Below are 16490 nucleotides of genomic sequence, written 5' to 3' on the forward strand. Positions count from 1 at the left end.
TCACCAGCTGTCCTATATTTTTAATTAACATTGTCTGTGGTTTATCGTGTGAAGCTACTGCGTGGTTTTCACCTGATTGTTTTTAAAGTGTGAAGTGAAAAAATTGGGTGGAGTCCGTGGGATACTCGAGTGCTGGATACTGGTTTAAATTTTCTGTGCAACGTATCCAAGGCGGCTGTGAGGACCTCGACAGATTTTTAACTGGGTGTGTAAAAGCTTTATAATCTTGTCACCTATATACTAATATTTTATGCATTTACTATAGCTCAGGTGTTCACATGTTGATTTACTTTAACTTTGTACTCTTTAGGCGGCCGTTACCCTAGAAATTTCAGCAGTGCGTGCGTGCATATGTCTGAGTGTATGTGTGTGTGCGCGCGCACGGGCGCGTTCGTTTGTTTGTTTTGTTTTGTTCATGGAAGACTGCTTTCGGATATTACCGGGAATCTTACCTTTATTATTAAGTAAAAAAGTGAGTTATTAGTGACATATCCCACATTTTTAATTTCAGGTGTATAACTCCAAACAAATTTCAAGATGTTCAGTCAGTAGGTAAGACACAATTGAATTATTTGTCTATTTCCTGATTGTTTTACAATAATTCACAGGACAAAGACCGCTAAACGTAATGTTCTGCATATATTTTTACCCTTTATCTTGCTTGCTCGCCTTTCCGAGGGTGGTGGTGGTTAAATAGTACACACATGTGTCATGCATGGACAAGAAGGAATAAAGCTGGTGTTGCAATGTAGTATATAACACCCAAGCTGTAAATAGAAAGGAAATCAGGACCGACACATAAAAACAGCCCCATTTCATTATCCTTGAAAGGAGGAGGTGGAGGGGGGGGAGAAGAGGTGTTTTACGCCGATTCAGCAACAAAGGCTATATGACGGCAAGAGGCAGCCGTGTAAACAGAAGCCGTATACACAGTATACACAGAAAGAACCGCGTGCCCGAGACGAGAGTTGAACTCAGGACAGCCAGCCCTCGCTGTTTTGGTGACAGGCGCTAACCGTTGCGCCACCGGACCGCCCGCCGTTGAAGGGGAGAGAAATGTCCTCACTTCTCTCGAACCCAATTTTTGTAGGCACGCAAATTATGTCTTAGATTGAATTTTTTTTTTCTTCTTAGAGTATTAAAATTTTTATAAGGTTTTAGAGACACGGAGACCAGACTATTTTACTTCAGCAGAAATAGGCCTTAACAGAGGACTCCTACGCGAAGAGAGCAGACGAAAATATGGTCGTTGATAACGAGTAAACAAAAGAATACAATGGACTTAACCGATAACTTTTGGACTAGTGTGTGACTTTTAAACACAATCAAAATATAACGAGCTAAATAGTCCTGTCCTAATCTTGTCAGCAGTTATACGGAACTTTGACGTTTCTGCGCAACTTTGCCAAAGAGTCCCCAGGATCAGTTAGGGATATATGCGATGTAGCATACAATACCCTTTAGTCTACTGTGCATAAAGTATTTTCACTAAGAACTGTTATTTACCGTGATGTCTACTCCAAAAGATTGTTTATTTAAATCACTTTGCTTTATTACATAAAAATAAGACCTCGTGACCTAGTTTAAGGTTGCTTTCATGCATTATTCACATTTGATGCAGCATTAGTTGTTATTCAGTATCGTAATTTCAAGAAATGTACTTTAAATTATATGTATTTTAATTTTTTGACTATGTGTTTATAATTAGCTTTAAATATACCCATTCTCATATGACAAAGCCGCCATATTGATTGACATAACTGCTTATCGTTTATGGCAATGATTCGGTTTGCTTCTCTGCCTCTTCTGTGCTTTATATTCTGTCCAGGTTTGGTGTTCTGGTTTATAATACCGAAAAATACTGTTTTAATTATACAGATTATACTTATATCTTTCTCAAAGAGGTACTTTCACACTTGATTACCATGAGATAAGGTGGTTATATGCTGAGACTCTTGATTTTATCCTTTAGAGTTTTCGATCACAAAAGTTCAGAACACTGCCATAAGACGTGAGGTAATCTATGACCAAACATGTATCAAAGAACTATATTAGATTCCTGTTAACATAGTGCTTGTAAAAGAGGTTACTCTTAATAAAAGGAATTTCGATGATACTCTTCCTCTTCACATTTCTGCTGCGCTCACCTCAGCCATTTGCCGCCTCAGGTCATTCATTAAAAAGCTTCCAACAGTTTCCAGAATTAATATAAAAGCATTTGGTCAGCGTTTGGTTTGCATTTACCAACTGAACTGCCCTACTCACCGATATATTTCCAAAGTTTTTACGTCCTTTCAATAGTTCAGAACATAACTATAAACATATTTTCCTCTGTAATTGTGTATGCTTGGTTAGTTTTGGTTCAAAGCACACCTAATTTTTGTTCCTATTTGGAATCTGAGTTACATAGTGAAGATCATTCAGCTACTTGTAATTATATATATATATATTAATATTACTCTGTTGCAGTTTGGCTATTTGGAATGGACTTCAGTTGTCCTTCGGAATTCAAGGAAGGAGAAAATTTAGTAAGCTGCAAAATCAACAAAACAGCAGTTTCAAATGGAGACTGTAGATACGTGCAAAGTTATGTAACATTTGAGCTTACATCTGGATTTCACTCGGGGCTCATGTGTTACACACCAAGCTTTGATTCTTCAAACTGCCACCCTGTCCTGGAACCAGTCAAGAACACTTGTTGGTGCAATGGAACAACCAATGAAATATTTGACTACAATTTTCTTTTTACGGCCAACGAAAGCCGGGATCAAGGGGCAATGCTGGAATGCAAGATTTTTGTTTTGCCATCAGAATGCTTTCAGACTAAAGCAGATGATAGTTGCAAGAACTTGAGTTTTGGTAAGCATTACTTTTATGTTTATTTACATGCATCACTAATAAGGAAAATAATTAGTGCTGTGATTTTATCACCCAGTCTAAAAAAGCTGTAGAATTACATATTTACACATCTTAACTGTAAAGTATGACTACAAAACATTCTTTTTTAAGTTAGCCACAATCAAAAGCAAAGTACTAGTACATATTTTAACTAAGTATTCTAAACTTAAAGTTTCCAATTAGATTCCGGCCACCAGTTCCTTTCTTTTTCTCTTCTAATAGTAAATCCTAGAAGTGTCAGTATGACATTTATTTTATTTCTAAATTTTCAAGTTTAGGTTTTGTTATAGCACTTTACTTAGAGGTTAAAAGGTTATAGTGATTCTTTTGTGCAAGAGTGATCCAGCCTGAGCTATAGAACTATGCTAAATAAGGTAATAGTTTTATTATTAGGTTTAAAGAAATAATACTGACTGTTAACAGGTAGCCCAGTTATAGATCAAGGTTGGACTTGTGAACAAACTTCTACTCTAGCAATGATTGGTTTCACCCCTTTGATTGTCGTCATCATCATCATCGTCGTCGTCTTTCGCAGACGTTGTCCTTCTCAGAGGTGTAAGTACCTAGCCCAGTGTTCTGTTGTGTCTTGTTACGGTATAGAGGAATACAACTTAGAAATGTTCATAAATAATAAGATCATCAGAGCAAACAAAGATAAGTCATGTGAAGCTGCAAGAACTCGCAAGCAGGAGGTTTGAACTACTAGTCGTTTCAGGCACCAAATTTATTTATTGTGCCCAAGCAAGGGGTTGAGTACGACCTCACATTAGGTACCAGGGTGCATGTTGTAGCTGCGCACTAATAAGTGAAGAGTGTGGGGAAGCAGAAACACCGTAGTAGCTGCTACAAGACCATAAAACATATCTATAACATCAGCAGCAGGCTAGAGTCTGGAAGCTCATTTCCCCTGTAGAAACCCCCTCGTTGAAAATCTTGACATCCCCATCATATTGCTAGCGAGTGGACAGTCTGCAACATTCTGGTACACTTCACGAGCTCATCATGTGAAAGGGCAGGAGCCTCAGTTCGGAGAGTGATAGCTTGGCAAGAGAATGTTCTTCTGGAGATTCAGGAATAGGAAGTCCCCCACCATGTGGAACTGGTCTCAATGAAGACACAATGTTGGGGTAGACTATACTCGACTTCTTTTGGCTCGTTATCCCGCCAGAAAGAGTAGGAACCAAGCAGAAGCAACAATCATTTGTGTGGTTGCTTGACTCTCCACTACATGGTGGACTGCAAACGGCATTGGTGGTCTTTTGCCATTCCATTCAACCATTGTAAAAGTTGTGAACTATATCAAATATATTCAAAACGAGAGCAAATAAATATTTTCATGAACGTATTCGTGTTAAACACACCAAGATACTACAGATTAGGAACTTTTTAAGTCTGTAATAATTTCAGTGTTGACCAGAGTTGTTAGTTTTGTTTTATCGTTTTGCTTCTTTGATTAAAAAACACATTTTGTACTTTTCAGGTATTGTCAGGTTTCCTGCTCTTTTGCAACTAACTGAAAGCAGGCACACAACAATCTGAATAAAGAGCTGATCAGATGAGATTTTCATGCACTGTCGATTGACATTTCAAAATTGATATATATATATAATCGTACCACATGTATGTGCGTGCGTGTGTAAGACTAAGGATACTTTACTAATGTTTTTGTGTCTTACATAAAAGGGTCCCGATTTAGGTGTGATTGTATCACAGGCCAACAACTATGTACATGAAATACATGATTTTTGTGCTACTTCCTCTTGCCAACTGTGAAATGCTTATTGTACTTATTATACTGAAGACAATTGAAATCGCAAGTACGCTAGCACGTGCGTTAAAACACACACACGCGCTCGCGTGCACTTTGATCTTTGTTTCTATTGGAATATACCCTGGATCAGCAATAAGAAAAAAACAAACAAACAAAAAAATGGCACCTAGCCAGTTCTTTACTTGTTTGTCAATTTGTCTTTGATGTGTGTGAGGGGAATATTGCCTTTCATCTCTCTCTGCTCCCTCCTCACTCTGTCTATCCAGTCTTACTCGCATTAGTTGAGTCGTTAAGTTCCAGTCTCTAATACAAATATATGTAGAAATCAAGATCAGATTTGGTGTAACCTTTCATTGTACTGATGTGCCATAAGCATTACTGGGCTAGGAGCTTTTTGGAGAGCGTATACCACTTTAGTGTCGCTAAACTTGAGATCCGATAAAGCACATGCAGTCAGATGAAGAACAAGGATGCTTGATAAAAACAACCTGGCAGCCATGTCTAGTAAATGAGAAGGATCGCTCACAGGTTTGAAATAGTTTGATCAATCAAGCAGCGAAGGTAGACAGTGAACACATTAGTTATTAAGGATGGGAAGGAGACAAAGATGAAGCTACGACATAAGCAGCTTGTAATCACCTCGGGCTTGAACAAGAAGCCGAGGGAGATTCCTCATTGTTACATTGGGGTTTGAAGAAGAGTTCTGGAGCGGGATACCTGCACATGTTTATAAAACTTAAAACTGTTCTTAAGAAGCAAAATTATAAACTTTTTTCTCAACGTCTCTTCTATGCCCTTTAGATTGTCTGTACAACCGCATACAAACAATTGTTCTGACGAGAACAGAATCTGTCATAAACAGGTTTACTTCAAAAGCAATTCTCAAAACTGTGTTGTGCATTGTGTTTTTATGAAACTCCTTAATCTAAATAATAAATATGATCTTAAACATTAATATGAGACACAAGATTTTGGAATGGAAGAAAAGATTTGAGACTAGCAGGTAGTTCTTGAGGTTGTCGTCAGAAGGGGTTTTAATTCTGCAGGCTTCCATGGTGGTGGAAGTAAGCTAGACTTAATTAATAATGATGGTGATAATAGGCAAAAATTTGTCAATAAACACAACCAACAGCAAGGAAGGGAATAGTAACTGGTCTGGCGTTTAAAATAAATACTTCGAAGTCGGTTTGTATCACCAAGTGCAATGAACTCGATGAATAAGCAAGTTATTGTCAATGGGACCATAGGATTCAGACGCAGATATTTTCCGTCTAGCAGCAAAATACTGATGTAATTTCATATCTTCAAACAATACAAACAGGCACCATTGACTTCATCATTATTACGATAATTATCCCAAGTTCGCTCTAGGAATTCTCCAGTGTTTTATTTGATTGCAGTCAGTTGAAACCAAGGTAAAAATGTACACGGCTAGTATTTTCCCAGAAATGCATAAGGTGGACGATCTGAGCTCACGACCTTTTATTGGTATTTGATCATTTACCGTAAACACCTGACTGTGACGACAGGAGAGCTGCAGGCCCACTCACTCATTTTCCTTAATATTGACTCGTAATTTGTTGAGTGCATTTGCAGGTGCGAACGGTTGCGATTGACAAGTGGCTTCTGATAAATAGCTGATATAAAACTCTCGGTTAAAAGGGGCTAAATGAGAAAGAGCTACATTCCATCATAATATTAAAGTGCGCGTTAAAGGTTTGTTAAGGATAGAAGATTTTTTTAAAAATCTTTGCTGCTTAAATAAATATCCAATTATTAAATAATTGATTAAGATAAATGTTTTTGAGATAACGCTATTTAAATTATGATAGCCGAAAAGCATAGACATCAAAACTAGACATACCCTGGGTTAAATTAGGGGAAGAAAACTGGATCAAATTAACTAGTAATCTCAACTTGTGATGCTTAAAATAAAATATTTGTTGTTTTTGTAAACACTTGCGTACTCTTGTTACAAACAACACGTATAGCTACCAATTTTTTTTTATCTATAATTCAGAAAATCAGGGAGACCCTTTTCCATTTTCTATCCGCCACTAACCCACCATCAAGTCTTTTAAATGTGTACTAAAGTAGATGTTTTTGTGAGCTCTACTCTTAAGCACAGTTAAGTACTGACTAGTTTATTTTCTTTCTCTATTTCTCTCTATCTCTTTCTTTCTCTCCCTATATTATTCTGTCTTGACGATAGCATTGGCAGTAGCAAATTTAGTGGAACTACTTTTATCGGTAAAGGAGGTTTATCGTCGGATCCAGAGTTTGTGTAGCCATGTGTCTGGAGCATTCCATTTTGGAAGAAAAGGGTGAATAATCTTTCATATATGTCTCTTGGGTTGAGAATGTTTCTCACCTAAGCGCTCCTACAACAGCGTTGGCCGTGGCGTTCAATCAAGAAATCGTTCTATTGACCATCCCTTATGGACAAACGCTGTCAGCCATTGTGAGAATGCTTTTTTAATTTTGCTGCTACACACTCAGTATTTTATCTTAATGAGAATGCATCAATTTTTTCTGTCCTTTGATTCATAAATCGCAGCGACAAGAAAGAAGAAATAGCAATAAATCATCAGTACTGATTTAATTTTGTAGGAAGCCGCCCAACCCGTGACAACACTTTACCTTACGGCTGTGTTAAAAAAAGACCAAAGAGAGACCAATCATAAAATGGGCAAACATGGTCTTATATTACGCCATAATTTTATTTATTTATTTATTTATTATTATTATTTTTTTAGGGCTTCATATTTTCGAACGGACTTGTTTACTAACTCGAATTTGTGAAACTAATAACTAGCAAGCAACAAGACATATCCATTAGATGCACAATGCTGACCTTTGTGATGAATTTATTTTCCTGTTTGAATCATTAAATCAAATCATTAAAAAGAGACGTTTGATTAACTTGAACCTTGGGAATACGAGGTGGGTGGATGGGTGGGCTGTTGCCTTGTCGTTAGTACGGGGAAAACCGGATAGACAGGCTTCCCCAAACTTGTATTTTAAAAACTGTTTAGGTTATTTGTGTTAGCAGCACTACCCTGATGTTCAAAGTTTTCTAGTCCAGACACCCCTCAAACGCGAGGTCGAGTGGTAGTTGGTGTCTTACGCCAAAACATCAACTTTAAGTCTATTCCAAGACAAAGCTTTGTAAACAGAAGCAACGCGCAGAAAGAACAGCGTGGCTGAGACGACATTTGAACCCAGGACATCCAATTGTCAATGGTTTTGTGACAGGGGTTTGCGCCACCTGACCACTCCTGCAAGATGAAAGCAAAAGCAAGCGTACAATCAGTAAACTAGACCTTCTACTGGTGTTTCCAGTATCTTTTAATATCTGCGTGTTACAAACAACTGGATTTAGATCATTCGTACTTTCATGCCAGTGAAACGTTTATCGCTGTGATGAGGATTGACAAAGCACTGGAAAGTGAGCTGTTACAAGTGTAGCATCAATACAACATCCTTTTGTTGGGGGGTCATGAGTATAATGCAGTCTGTGTGAGAATTTACTATTTTTCTAAAAGGAATATGTTTCCAGGTGATTTCGCACAACGAGGAGAGATGAATGATGAAGGGGCCAAAACGCTGAGAAAACTCTTGATGGTCAGCAAGGGATGATGAAATGGTCACACAGACAGTGTCTGCAACCGGAATCTGAACCCACGACCTTTTGATTCTGACAGTTGTGGTGACATTAAACAACCCAGAGCCCAAGACATTGTTTTGCATAATATTTTTATAGTGAAAGTTGATTTCACTTCATCGCCGAAGGTTGCACGAGAATACCTACGTGGCTGTTCTTCATATTTATTCATTTGGACAAAGGTATTTCAAGGTGAGTTAGATGGGAACACTGACTTTAACAGTAGCATAATGACTTCTATATGTGTGTTTGTGCATGAGGGCGTGTGTATATGTGCAGGTACTTAGCTTTTTGTAAACCAGGTAGTTACACAATGTGCATCATCATCATCATCATCATCATCATCATCATCCATCATCCATCATTATCATCATCATCGTGCACTGCACCATCATCATCATCATCATCATCATCATCATCATCATCATCATCATGAGAAAACAAACATTTACAAGCAATACGCGGCTGTAATACCAATGCCGTATTGACTATGTTGTATAACTATTTTTCTGTCTTCATTTTTTTATTTTGGTATTTTTTGTTTTGTTTATCGAATACAGGTGAACAATATCAAGTAAGATCTCTAGGTGCAGATAATTTATGATTTAATAATGGGCATAAATTATGTATACATATGTATACACAAACATGGATGTATGCCTGCATGATACTCATTTTTGTACAGATTTCTTCTTATGTGCAAGCACGCCCATGTACACAAAACTCGATCAGTATGCCCGAGGTACAGATGGTACAACCCCAAAGAGTAGTGGATCGTGAACAAAAAGTAAATTATTTTCGTGATATCAAAATGCTATGTTTAGGTGAACTTTATGAGTTGAGTATGACTTATATTAGTCGTGAGAAATGCACAGGAGGTTTGATTAGAGACCGGGGGTGGGCAATTAATTGTCCCAAGGTCCGCATGAGAAATTGGGATGGTTTTAGAGGGCCGAACTAATATAGTTAACTCAGTTTTACCCAATACTGTATATATAGTACAGTGATACCTCGGTTCTCGAACGCCTTGACTTTCGACCAAATCGGTATTCGACCAGGAAATTCGAGAAAATTTTGTCTTGGAATCCGAACAAATATTTGGAACTCGAACATCCGAACGTCCGAGATGAGCCGAGTTGAGCCGAATGGCGTTCATTGGGCCCAGCGCGCCTTGCTTGCGTCATCAGTGTGAGTGCAGAGAGAGAGAGTCACGTTTTTTGTGGAGAGAGTCACGCTTTGTGTGTACTGTACTGTATTGCAAATTACTGTACTGTACACTGAATTTAACCCTTAGACATGGGTCCAAAGAAGCCAGAAGGGGTAATGCAGACAAAGGTAAGCGGAAAGCTGTGAGAACAACTATTGAGCTGAAGAAAGAAATCATTGCCAAATATGAACAGGGCACACGTGTTTCGGATCTGTCTGCTGAGTATGGCATGCCAAAATCAACCATCTCTACTTTCCTTAAGAATAAAGCGGTTATAAATGAAACACAATTTACTGTACTGTACATTTTATTTTTATTTTTATTTTTTTTGTTTTAATAAATACACTTTTATTTCTTATTTCTTGTTGAACTCATGTTTTCTACATATTATATACAAATTAGGCCAGTAAATAGCATTTTCTGGGCTTGGAACGAATTAATCCAGTTTCCATTATTTCCTATGGGTTTCATTGCTTCGGTTCTCGAACAATTTGGTTCTCGACCGTCCTCCCGGAACGAATTATGTTCGAGAACCGAGGTATCTCTGTATATATACTGGCAGGCGGGCCAGCGGGAGAGCCGGTCAGAGACAGGAGGCGGGCCGGATGAGGCCCGCGGGCCGGCCTTTGCCCAGGTCTGCTCTAGATGTACTATGTTAAAATTTTGATAAGAATGAAAAATATTACTTTAAACATTATTCACAGAAAAATACAGAACTCTTTGCCTACGAATATCCATGGATGTGTGTAAATAACATGGTGTCTCCTTCTCCTACCGTCATGACATGGACAACTGGCATGTATCCATTCAGATTACTTATATCATTATTTTGCCTTTTTTTCATTGAGTGTAGACATATTTATAGGTCTGTATTTTAAGAATTGATGGTATGTAGTCATTTATCCAAATGTGTTAAAAATATTTTGTGCGTAGCTCAGCCCAGTAGATAATTAAATTTTGCACTCTCGTAAGCATTTAACATGTAAACAGCGCGTGCATTTTGAAACACAAAGCGATTCTTTCTTCATCATGTATTGAGGAAATGTTGTCTAGGAAAAGTGAAGTTTAAGTGCTGTCAAATGATATCAGGCTGTTCGCTCTTAAGATTTTAAGGAAAATAATCAGTTACAAGGAGATGACGGGCCGAACACTTCTCTCAGCTCTTGTCGTCTGCTTCCATCCAGGTCTATCCAACATAGCACTGCTACTGTATGGACATATGTGCCTACAAAAAGATCTCCTGAGTGTGTAATATCTAGGAAAGAGGTAAGGCAAACATTATATTTAAGTTTACTTTTATATAAATGACATTTATATATGTCCATATATGCACCTAAATTCCTATTGCTCTATTATGTTAGTGCTCTGTACAAGACTGACTTACCCAAAACAAATATACTTGCTCCGATAACTTTATGTGAGAAAAGTCTTTTTGTATTGTACGCATCGTATTTTCCTAAAAGTAATAATGTAGAATGACCATTTGCTGATTTCAATCATCCACTAAATGTCAGCACACTTATCTTACTGTTAGCTCAGGTATTCCGCACTAACGCCGAATCATGTCACTTAGTTCCTATAAAGTTTTTAACATCCCTTTCTGGTTGCTTATATACCTGCACTGATAGTCCATTAAATAAATACAGTAATAAATAACAATAAGTAATATATTTAATTAATAATCACGCCGTAGTAAAGAAGCGAGAGTAGCAGACGACACTGTCATGTGACAAAATGCCTTCACCCAAAAAAAGCTAAATCAAAGATTTTTTAAAGTCTTTTTTTACTTGTTGTTTTTCAAAATAAAATTATTTTATTTTCCTGAAAAATCTGAATGAAAATTAGTGATCTCGTTAAAAATATTCTTCGACATGACCTACGTACCCATCACATCCATGGTTTCCTTGTCTGTCGTCCGTGCCGGTCGTCAAAGTAGAATGACTCAGATATATCCTATCTTTATGATGTATATCATCATACCTGCAGGTACGACGTCTTAATCATCTATACTAAAACCTTAATGGGAATTTAATAGTTTTTAAAAGAGATCTTGCATTTTCTGAACCTCTGCTTGACAAGGTCGGTACATCGTGCCTAATCCACATCCTAAGCTGCAAAAGCCATGTTGACTCAAAGAGACTAACAGCTTCAATGGCTAACATTTAAAGGCTTTTCAACTTGTGTAGTTATGCATGTTTCATACACATGTCAATAATTAGTTAGATCGTGATCTTTGTTAACACACGGTAGAGACACACCACACAATAGAGACAATCTTGTTAATGTTTCAGTTTCGTGTATGTAGAAAATATTTATATTGTTCATAACTCTGTGACTTGAAAAAGAATTTAAGAGTTTAAAAAAGAAAAAGGAGTACATCGGCAGAAATTTCTTATCGAGTAACGGTAGTAACGCTTATAGGTTGGTTGATCGTATTCAACAGAGGGGACTGTGCTCAGGGTGTATACAATCCATAGTGGTAGTGAAGTGTGGAGTGGGGCGTGGACTTGTGTACTGTTAAAATTATTTCTTGCCCAATAATAAAAGTGAAAATCCTCTCCTAACCATTTTTAGGTGATAAGAATTGAGTTGATGAAGATCTCAATTTTTGAAGGGATTTTGTATTAATGCAGGACTCATTGCTGATGAAACAATGGTCCAATATTAGCCCATGATGGTGTAATGTAAGCTATGTTTTAGACAATGGAGACGGAAGGCATTTGTCATAGTCGCGTGGTTTAGCCAAGGGGGGCTGCTCATGCACTCTCGACACATCCCAATATAGACAGATATTGGACAATGCAGCATCTAGACAGCAGACTGTAAGTATTTGTTCTGGCTGGGCAAGCATTTTACGAGTCCCATGAGCTGGAGCCGACATACTACCACTGTGGTAACTCTGAGCTAACCTGACATTCACAGGGTAACGTGACTTGCGAGCCATCACTGGCGACACTAGCTAGAGCCGAATCATGCCAACCAAACCCTGGCCACTATGCCAATGTCATATAGTTCTACAATAGTAGAAATGGCTTCTTAGTCATTCCTTGCGCCGTCCTACAAGTAAGGTGTGGTGCGAGGTATGGTCGATCAAAAACAAGGACGCGTTCTCTGAAGCAATATTTGACCAGGCTGGAAACTTGTCTGGCACTTGCTGTGGTCACGTGGCTTGCAAGCCATCACTGACGGCACTTGCTGCAGCTGATATTCTACCACGACCGTCCTTACCTATCGGCTCCCTGTACCCCCAACGTATCCTGATCTATCGATAAAGTAAATAAAACAATTTTTTCAAACATACTTTAATTTAAAACGCACCAAAACGATAAAATATTCTTTCTTTGGGTCTCGGAAACTCTTTAATCTACAAAGCTTAAAATACAAAAGTGTAAGCGACCTCCAAGAGTTTCAAGTGTGCACATACATTTTAATCATAGACGGGCACAGATGCTATGCATTAGCTGCTGACATTTATTATTTTGTTTTGTTTCAGTGCAGCTATATACAGTCGAATTAATTTGCCCTTTAAAGTTCGAAGGCGAACAAAATGTCGTCAAGTGCAGGGTCAACAAAACAGCTGTCATGGGTGCGGAGTGCCTTCAAGTGCAAACTCATGTCACCTTTGAGTTGCAAGTTGGTTCTCGCACATTTCCCCTGTGCCACACACCAAGCTTTGATTCTTCAAACTGTTCACCAGATTCGAGGACCGACACAAATAAATGCTGGTGCGATGGAACAGATGGGCAGATATTTGACTACATGCTTGTTTATTCAGCCAATAAAAGCCTTGATCAGGGAGCTCAACTACTATGCAAGATTTGTTTTGTACCTCAGAAAACGTGGATCCCCAAGGAAAGTGAAAGCTGCAAAGAGATGAACTTTGGTTAGTAATTAATACAATGCGATGATAATAGATATTTAAAAACAAAATTAGTTGTGGAATGATTGAATACAAGGAGAGAATATATATATATACCTTTAGTCACTTGTAACGACCAGAGAGAATAGCATTTTATGATTGTTTGTCAACAGGTATCTCTCATTCAGATGGAATACAGAATTCAAATTCAACACCTGGCGTCATCATAACACTTATGCTGGCCTTATTCATCACATATGATCTGTAAGTCAACATTAAGGACATCTGTCTGGATATTTTAGTTTAATTTTACAGAATGGGGATGATGAGAGCCAGGTTTGGTGCAAGAATTTGTGTACATGTGGTCTTTAAAGGCATTCACCTTCTCAGTTTCTTGATTCCTGTAAAAGGTTGATTTTATTGAGTAATTTTTAAGAATAAATACCTGGTGAAAGGTAATGACACAACAAATGATATCATAGCAGGCTACCATTTTAACATGAGATAGGAAAGTTCCGAATAAAGTTCATAAATATATTTTCAGTTTTTAAAAAGTAGTTGTCACGACCTTTTGTTTATAAGACAAAGTGTATCGCTCTAGATACATGCAGATCAAAGAGTTATTTTACATACATGTTTTATGTAAATTACGATATAAGACTAATCAAGGTATCTTTGTTTTTCCAGCATTGCAGGCAAACAGCTCTACTCCATCTTCTCATGATCTCGGAGAGAGGCTCTTTATTGTGTATGTTGTTCGTGTTCGGAACATTAGGAGCTAGTTCATGAAACAAATCTTCTCACAAGTGTTTGTGGTCACAGTTCACTAGTCCATTCAGCCCTGGACTAAAGTAAACTAAATAAGCAAGAATAACAACAAACAAAGTGAACAAAATGGACAAGACAGCAAAATACCTGGTGTTATTGTATTCATTTCTAAAGCTGTTGTTGACATACAATACAGAATGCTGGAAGCTGATAAAAACTGACATTCTGTCTAGTCAAAACAACAAACCAAAAATGGCATATTTTAAAGTAACATTGTGTAAGCGTAGTAGTACAAAGGACAAATAAAAAGAAATATTTCAGAACGTATTTCTTTTCTGAATGGAGGTTTAAAATGTCATAGCTTGAGCTGCATGTAAAAGGATCTTAGAAAAAGAAACGAGGAAGACAGAAAAAGAGAAACAAGAGGAAAAAGAAAAAAAATAAGAAGGAAATGAGAGAAGAACAAACAAAGATAAAAGAAGAAAGAAAGAAAAATCTCATTATTTTGTCAAGTGATATTGTACGAAGAACATGTTTCAGTTATGGCCCTCGCTTACTCGAAAAATAACACACACACACGACTACACGGACTAGTATGTGTAAATCTAAACAACAGAATTCGTTGAGGTTATTGCGTGCAGGAAGAATGTATTTTTGCCTGAACATGTCTGTACCTGAGTGGTGCTGTCATACTAGATACTAAATGAGAAAGTACACTCTCGATTACTTTTCTGTAAAACTGGACCAGAATGTCCCTCCTGGGGCTAAAACGTTTTTGATTGGCTCAGATAGCAAAGTCACTACTGAACATTTTTTATGATAGACATCACGTTGTTGTCTTACATGAAGTTATTGAAAATGGTGGTTCCCAGAAACCTGCAATGGTCAGCATGCTGTATGACCTTAGTGTTGAAAATAGTTGATAACAGGGTTTCTTTTCCTGCGGAATGTAACATAGTTTAGACACATTTAGTCGTAGAATGCGTTTACTACAGCAGGTGATCTACCTCCATTCAATACGCAGACTCACCTTTGTTGGCAACGAGACCTACGGTGGTGTCATCAGTGAACCCTAACACCTAAATGGATCTGTGAGAGGAGACACAGTCGTTGGTAAAGATACAAGAAATAAAAGGAGGCAGGACGCAACCTTGAGGTGTAAACACCATGATATTGGATACGCGATTGGTGACTCCTACACTCTGGGGTCGGTGCAAGAGGAAGTCAAGAACCCAGAAGGAGATTAACAGTTAAAAAAACAGTTAAGAGTTTCTGCGAACTGATGATGCTGAAGTCAAAGCTAAGGTCTGCGAGCATACGTCGTGTATAGCAACAAGTGGATTCCAAGTTCTGGAGAACGATGTGAAAAGCTACAAAGGCAGCAACTTCCTACACTGATTTCCCTTCATAGGCATGTTGTAGATAATCTAGTTTGCCTCTGCTCGTACATAAAATGTGTTGCAGAAGCAGTTTTTCAAGAACTTGCATTAGGAGTGATATCAAGCCCGCGGGTCTGTAGGCGTTTAGTGATATCTTCATGATGTTATTGGGAAAAGGGACCATGACAGGTACTATGAACATCAAAGATCTCGCGTGTCGCATACTTCCGGTGGGAGAGGGGGCAGGAGGAGGTAGCCGGGTGGATGAAATTCTACATCACTGCCTTTTACTTTTTTCCCTTTTTTTTACTTAATTGCCGAGTGAGGTGACAGTAGAGGTTTTTCGGTTTGGGAGGAGACCGATAGGGGGAAAATGGCGCAGAGGACACTGACAGCGGTGGTTTTTTTTAAATTTTCTCTGAACTGAGTCATCTGTAACTGACAGAAGGACCCACATCACTAGCCTCTGGGTGAGGAGAGGGACAATCCCTGTCGAGGATTTTACCAGCCGATGGTTTCCTGATCAGTTCGATGTGCGGAATGAGAGTGAAAGTAGCTGCGAGGCAAACTTTTGAGTGTGTGCGGATGTGTTGGTGAGAATCTATCTTGGGGGTCAGTTGTTAGCCCCTCTTTGCTCTGTTTTGCGGAGTAGAGATTTCGTACATTGATGTTTTATTGGGAATGACATATGGTATACAGGCACTGCGAGGCTAGGTTGTGCACAAAGCACGGGAGTTGCCGGACTGAAACTGAAACTTGGGTTAGCACTTGAAACGCACTTGGCTCTAAGTATGGCTTTCTGTAGATCATCTTAAGTCCCACTTAACGTTGCAATTCACTTTCTTGGTTTCGAATTAAATATATACAAGACACGGATGATAATGGGGACAAAGGAAACTTATATCTCCAGATCGTCACGTGAGTAGTAGTTGGTATGCTCGGGT

At 38.3% G+C, this 16490-nt stretch overlaps 2 protein-coding genes across 3 annotated transcripts; both read left to right on the forward strand.

The window, feature by feature from the left end:
* Positions 1–4838, forward strand: LOC112568373. 2 transcript variants are annotated; one of them, XM_025245654.1, is made up of 5 exons: positions 1–205; positions 512–552; positions 2470–2859; positions 3322–3453; positions 4379–4838. In XM_025245654.1, exons 3-5 carry the CDS (start codon positions 2484–2486, stop codon positions 4435–4437), a joined length of 567 nt encoding a protein of 188 aa, XP_025101439.1. In that variant the 5' UTR covers positions 1–205; positions 512–552; positions 2470–2483; the 3' UTR covers positions 4438–4838. The 2 variants fall into 2 exon arrangements, with proteins under 2 accessions (XP_025101439.1, XP_025101440.1); XM_025245655.1 differs by lacking the exon at positions 512–552.
* Positions 4839–10113: 5275 nt separating this feature from the next.
* LOC112568342 lies at positions 10114–14229 on the forward strand. The gene is made up of 4 exons (XM_025245599.1): positions 10114–10806; positions 13034–13423; positions 13573–13663; positions 14087–14229. Exons 2-4 carry the CDS (start codon positions 13123–13125, stop codon positions 14121–14123), a joined length of 429 nt encoding a protein of 142 aa, XP_025101384.1. The 5' UTR covers positions 10114–10806; positions 13034–13122; the 3' UTR covers positions 14124–14229.
* Positions 14230–16490: the final 2261 nt, after the last annotated feature.

This window comes from Pomacea canaliculata, linkage group LG7, assembly GCF_003073045.1.
Source record: "Pomacea canaliculata isolate SZHN2017 linkage group LG7, ASM307304v1, whole genome shotgun sequence".
NCBI lineage: Eukaryota > Metazoa > Mollusca > Gastropoda > Architaenioglossa > Ampullariidae > Pomacea > Pomacea canaliculata.